Here is a 6517-nt window from a genome sequence, read left to right as displayed (position 1 = left end):
TTTCCAAGCAAATTAGAGACAACATTAGCATGTTTTATATAAATGAGAGGCAAAGAATTCAAAAATCACAGAAAAATAAATAAGTAGAATGCAAAAGGAACCAAGAAACTGTAATGATTGTATATTTTATAATTTTCAATAATTACAAAGTGGGAAATACAAGATTAATATACACAATACAGTGAAAGGAAAGAGGCTAATTCTATGGTACGTTATAACTAAATGAAAGGATTACCATCATTACAAATATACACATTCTAAATATACATGCGGCTGAGAATTAGGAATTGATAATGCAATATTCTTTGTGATTCAGTTATGATTTGTTGATATTCCTTATACGCCCCCGCAAGATGGAGGATCCGTCGGATACTCCGATCTTGGATCGATTTCGAAGAAACGGTGCTCGAGCCAACGGTTTGGTAAGCATATCCGCAAGTTGATCTTGTGAGCTGATATGGAGGACCCTTAATTTGTCAGCGGAGACTTGTTCCGGAACAAAGTGATAGTCAAGAGCAATGTGCTTCATGCAGGAATGATACACAGGATTGGCACAAAGGAAGGTTGCTCTCGTATTATCGCAAAACAAAGTCGGCGGTTGACTTGTAGTGAGACCAAGTTCATGTAGTAAGTTCTTTATCCATACGAGTTCAGCGGAAGCATTAGCTAGGGCCTTTTATTCCGCTTCCGTAGATGAGCGAGAAACTGATTTTTGGCGAGTGGACTTCCATGAAATGATGTTTGTACCAAGATAAAGAACATATGCAGTGGTTGACCGACCGGCATCATTTACACCCCCCCAGTCAGAATCAGAAAAGGCCGAGAGAGTGAGATTGGAATGGCGATTTAGGAAGAGGCCATGATGGATAATGCCTTTGAGGTACCGAAGAACTCGTTTAAGAGCTTGCCAGTGTGTTTGGTGCGGACTGTGCATGAATTGAGACAGCTTGTTAATGGCATACGAAATGTCCGGTCGAGTGAATGCTAGGTATTGAAGTGACCCGACCAGTTTTCGGAATGGAGTGGCGTCCACTGATGGAGATGAGTCAGTGTGCGATAAGGGTTCAGTGGCACTGAGAGGTGTCATTACATCCTTTGCGCCATCCATGTGAAACTGATGGAGGATATCTTGAATATAACGATGTTGTGACAAGAAAAGACCCGTAGGTGTAGGAATAACTTCAACACCAAGAAACTGATGAAGCATGCCAAGATCTTTGAGAGAGAATTTTTGGTTCAAAGCTTGAATGAAGTGATCGAGTAAACGGGAATCATTTCCCGTAAGTACGATATCATCTACATAAACCATGAAGTAACAAATGATGGTTCGATGTTGGTAGATAAAAAGAGAAGCATCAGCTAAAGATTTGCGAAATCCAAAGTGAAGGAGGAATTGAGTGAGCTCAGTGTACCAAGCGCGTTTTAAGCCTTCTAGAGACTTTTTGAGCTTGCAGATATGATGTGGATATTGAGAGTCTATATAACCTGGTGGTTGAGTCATGAAGACATCCTCATAAAGAGTGCCATGAAGGAAGGCATTGTTTACATCTAGCTGTCGTAATGACCAATTTTTAGATAGTGCAATGGAGAGAATGGTGCGAATGGTGATGGGTTTGGTGACGGGACTGAACGTATCGAAGTAGTCCTTCCCATGTTGTTGGAGGAAGCCCTTCGCCACAAGACGAGCTTTGTATTTGACAATGGAACCGTCACAATTACGTTTGATCCGGAAAACCCATTTACAACCAATGGGTGTGTGGGATGTCGCRGGTACAAGCTCCYATGTTTGATTTTGAATAAGGGCGTTAAATTCCGCATCCATTGCATTGCGCCATTGCGGATCTTTAGAGGCTTGAATGTGAGTGGTGGGTTCAAGGTTGGGTGGAAGCGGGTGGAGAGTGGTGGTGTTTACGGTATTAGAGTTGTAGTATTTGGGATTGGGTTTACGGTCACGTTGAGGGCGAGTAGGTGGAGGTGGTTGGAAAGTAGGAGACTTGGGTGAAATGTTGGTATCGGGTGTGCGCCGTTTGGGAGTGGATGGTAGAAGATGTGATATCGGGTTGAGGAGATGCTTGTGCGGTATCGGGTTGAGGGGTGATGTTGGGGAAAGCATCTGAGGTTGAGGAAGGGATGGGAGTAGATGGTTCCAAAGGTTCTGTAGTGGGTGGAGTAGTATTATTGTGAATAGGGAGGGGAGGGGAGGGGAGGGGAGGTGGAGGTTGGTTGCATGGGATGGTTTACGTGTGCATATATATTTGCTGTTTAAGAAGCTAATTAAGGAAGATATAGTATGGCTGCTGCTCAGCAACAATGATTTTGTGGGTGGTGATGAAGCTGGTGTCACCGTAAATGGAAACGTATTACTGAGGTTTATTAGTCTTTACGGGGCGGCTGATTGTTTCTTACATGCTTTTGCGACACTTTGTTTATACCAACGGACGGATTTTTAATTTAGTTTAATAGTTGTTACCTACGCATTTCTATTGGTAATTTAGTTTTTATTTAAAAAACCGAAATTTTATCATCTATATCTATGCTATATTATAAAACATTTGACAAAAATTCTTAAAAACTATTTTTAATGTATAAAGTATTGTATATTGATGCATATTACTTAAAATTCAAAATTACAAGTAAATTATGCATAAGTACAGCTTATTAAAATTTCATGTTTGAATTCGTGTAACTAACTACGGATAAACATAATCAAATAGAGGATAAACATTTCAATTTAAAATATAAAATATCTAAAATATAATTACGATAATTATCGAGTTCTAACAAAATAATTAATTATTATCTTTATAAAAAAATTATATTATTAACCAAATATAAATTATTTCGTTATTGAACCTAAATTAAATTATAATAAATTAATTATATAAAAAATAAAAAAAATTTAAATAGTTAATTTAATATTAATATCGATATACTTTTATCAAATTTTTATGATAACTTCAAATTTATATTTTATTCGAAAATAAAAACATATCGTTTTTTTCAAAATCACATAAGACCATACTATAACATCGATTGAGATAAAGAATAAAATAAAATACTAAAATTAAAATATATCTCGCTGCATTGCGCAAGTACCCTTCTAGTACATATAATATACATTGATAAAATTTGAGCCACGCATAAAATTACCAAATTCAAATCAAAATTTATCGACACAAATACATACATATATCAAGATTGTAAGAATTATTCAAATACATCCACAAATGTCACTAATATAAATACCTGCTTCCCAAGAATGGATCCAAAAAAATTCAAACGGTGGCACCAATTGATTATAAGAAAAAAAATATAGCGAACGATGACACCACCATTTGACTATAAGAAACAACGGAATTTTTTTCAAATGGTGCCACCATTTGACTAGTAAAATGACATTAACATAATTCGAACTTGGGTAAATAAAAGCTTTGCAGACCAACTCTACCAAATAAAACTTGTTCTCATTTTTTTTCTATTTTAGAGATTTCAACATCTATTACACTCCTAAAATCTTCTATAAATTTATCATCCCGTTACACTTTTTAAAAAGACTATATAAAATAATAATAACCGTCTTTTATCTTAAAGAATCTTCTAAAGATATTCCATAGCATAAATTAAAGATGCGAGGCTTGAATTACATATGATTAAATTTCTAATTTCAAGTAAACTATAAATCTAATAAATGACAATAACTCAAAACAACTGATTTACTTCTATACCACTAACTACTTGGACCTAAAGAATACGAAAAAACTTGACCCGTAAAAATAGCAATCGACTCTCGAGGAAATAAAAGAAAACTACCTGGATCGATCCCCTCACAACCGTTGAAGCGGCTTCAGGTCGACTTGGGTGCAGGACGGAGCCATGACATCCTCCTACTATCATCACATCGAAATAGAACTATATTAAAACGATAAACAAAAACGATCACAAACTAAAAAAAAGCCAAGTGAAACCGTCATGTACCTTCAGAACCACATTTGATCTATACGGGTGATGTTGGTAGAAGATACACAGGAAGCTGTTTTTGCAGCAATATCCCACAAAATGGACATAATGGTTTCGACAAAACTTGAGCATTTTGCACCGAGTCAACAGATGGAGGGTATCTGTGCAGCGTAAAAAGACTCTCCGGTGCCAAATTTGAAACCCGTCTGTTGCAAGATATGCAAATCCATGTCGGAGAAGTAGGGCACACGATCATAGAAACTGCACACCTTGCTTGTTTGATTTTGTCAGCTTGGCAAAAAGCAACTTCCGTATCCTTAAATGGAACTGGCGCTGAACAGTAGCTACACTCATCCTCTTCTGCTACATACCTGTATATGCAACAAACGGGTCAGATTCAGGGAAAAACCGCAAAAAAATAAAGAACTAAGTAACACCTTGTGTTAACCATTCATCTGCACAGTATTCACATGTGCACAAGTAACTTGTGAGCAATTTGTCTTGTACGTGCATAAAAACCAAAAAAACATATTCAATTACTTGTATACACATGTGCATACTATCCAGATGAATGGTTAAGAGGGTGTTCTTCGGTTTTTCCGTTTTTAGGGTTTTCCCCATAACCCCCCTCTACAGCAAATTATACAACAGTTTTAGAAATGTGCAACTAATACGCTTTTTAATTGACTATATGACACATTTACCCTAGAAGGGAGTAATGAATTTCTCCGTCTCATACCCAAGGATAGAATTGGAAAGTAAATAGAAATGTGCACAGTTATTTTGAGACGAGGGAATAATACAAACGAAAATCCCTTTCTTTACATAAATGTATGGAATTTAATATACCTTTTCTCGATCTTTTTAACTTCAGAAGCAAGGAGTTTCACATAATCTTTAACTATATGGTCGTTATTGGCAACCCACCGTTGCATTTGTGACAATCCAACTGGCTGCCAATTACCATTATACCCTTTTACAGGCAAACGAGATGAAAGGTTGAGTGTGGCAGAAAAGCTACAACCAATGAGCCTTTCTCGAAGTTCTTTTTCACTCATTTCAAGAAGCTTACTCCATAGTTTCCGTTCTTCCCCATCAGATCCCTGCTCTTCACCGTTTACATTATCCAACTTTGGTTCGCGAAGTATGACATTCCTATTAATGACGTTAAGCAGATGCAACTGGCGGGAAGTTAAGTCGGAGAGATGTCTACAGACATGTGGCAAAACAGTTCCAAGAGAAGGGCCCCACTCAAATCCAAGATTCGAGATCAACCATTTAACCAGTATTCGCTCCAGATAGCTAACTTCAGATTTCTTAAAAGCCGATAATGCTGCTATGATATCCCATAGAACCAAAGGCTTATCGAGACTTTTATACTGATTTAAAGACCACAATATATTACGACCCCAATTAACCAAATCCATGTTAGGAAAACCAGGGAAATTTTCATCTGGATCATTTTGCAGCAAACTTCCCAGCTTTTGCCCACCAATCCAGAAGAACTCAACAGCACCCTTCTGAGACCTGATTCATTAGGAATAGAAAGAAAGATCAAAATCAAGCAAATTTTTTAGTTATGCATGACAATAAGCCAAAAAAAATCTCTAAACTGTGGTACTCTATGGTACATCTTTATATATATATATATATATATATATTATATATATATATAGAGAGAGAGAGAGAGAGAGAGAGGAGCAATCAAATACAAACCGCTCCCTTTTGTACAACTGTACAAACTAGCATCTATCAATAGTATAATTTTATTTAATTTCCTTTATTTTTAATTTATAAGGGTATGATTGTCCTTTGACTTTATAATAGATAATTTTAGTAATATTTCAATTGTGTCTAAATCAGGAAGATTATATAGGTTCGGTTTTTTAGGAAATGAACAATCAATTTGTTTTTATAATAATCTTGAAACCGGTAAATTTTTAATAGATACTTACTAACATTAATATTTTGTATTCTTTTATTAAATAAAAATAATCCGTCAATTTCAAAGTTTATTTATGATCATTTTTTCTTAGGATTTTATTTATTTCATTTTCATAATAACAAAAGAATCGGTATTTTTTTTCAATTTACAAATCTTTCCAGATTTATTAATATTATAGTTGTGATATTTATTTAAAAAAGAATCGCTAATTTTCTTCAATGTAAGATATGTGATATTGATTATAGTGGAAAAGATATGTAAGTTATCTAGAGCATTACATACGATATGTGTAAATTACGAATTACGTTTTGATGTACATGTGATCTATACATTTTAAATGTGTTTTGCTACACATCACATGTGATTATGTTTTCATTATATTTCTTTTTCAATGTTTAACTTGAATCCTTGTTGCTTATCAAGCTTTAAATCACATGATCAGGAAAACGTTTTGGAAAAAAGATAATAATTAATTGTGAAGCACATGTGATTTTGACGAAAATTTTAATTTTTTTAAATATTCCTTAAAATAAAAAAAATGAAAATTAAATACGCTTATTTTTAATGCATTAAATATAAAAATAAAAAATTAAATCATATTAAAATCATAAATAT

General features: G+C 34.8%; 1 protein-coding gene across 2 annotated transcripts in view; it reads right to left on the bottom strand.

Annotated features, from left to right (window-relative positions):
- Positions 1 to 3587: 3587 nt before the first annotated feature.
- LOC112515069 overlaps positions 3588 to 6517 on the bottom strand; it is a 15105-nt gene continuing 12175 nt past the window's right edge. Inside the window, exons 16-18 of one of the 2 annotated variants that reach the window (XM_025121708.1) lie at positions 4807 to 5484; positions 3976 to 4328; positions 3588 to 3884 (exon numbers count right to left, since the gene is read on the bottom strand). In XM_025121708.1, coding sequence (XP_024977476.1) covers positions 3995 to 4328; positions 4807 to 5484 — 1012 coding nt within the window. In that variant the 3' untranslated portion in view covers positions 3588 to 3884; positions 3976 to 3994. Of the gene's footprint in view, positions 3888 to 3975; positions 4329 to 4806; positions 5485 to 6517 lie in introns of both variants that reach the window. The other variant, XM_025121707.1, reaches the window with a different exon arrangement.

Source organism: Cynara cardunculus, assembly GCF_001531365.2.
Source record: "Cynara cardunculus var. scolymus isolate 2C chromosome LG 7, CcrdV1, whole genome shotgun sequence".
NCBI classification, from domain to species: domain Eukaryota; kingdom Viridiplantae; phylum Streptophyta; class Magnoliopsida; order Asterales; family Asteraceae; genus Cynara; species Cynara cardunculus.
This window is presented reverse-complemented; position numbering and strand designations above follow the sequence as displayed.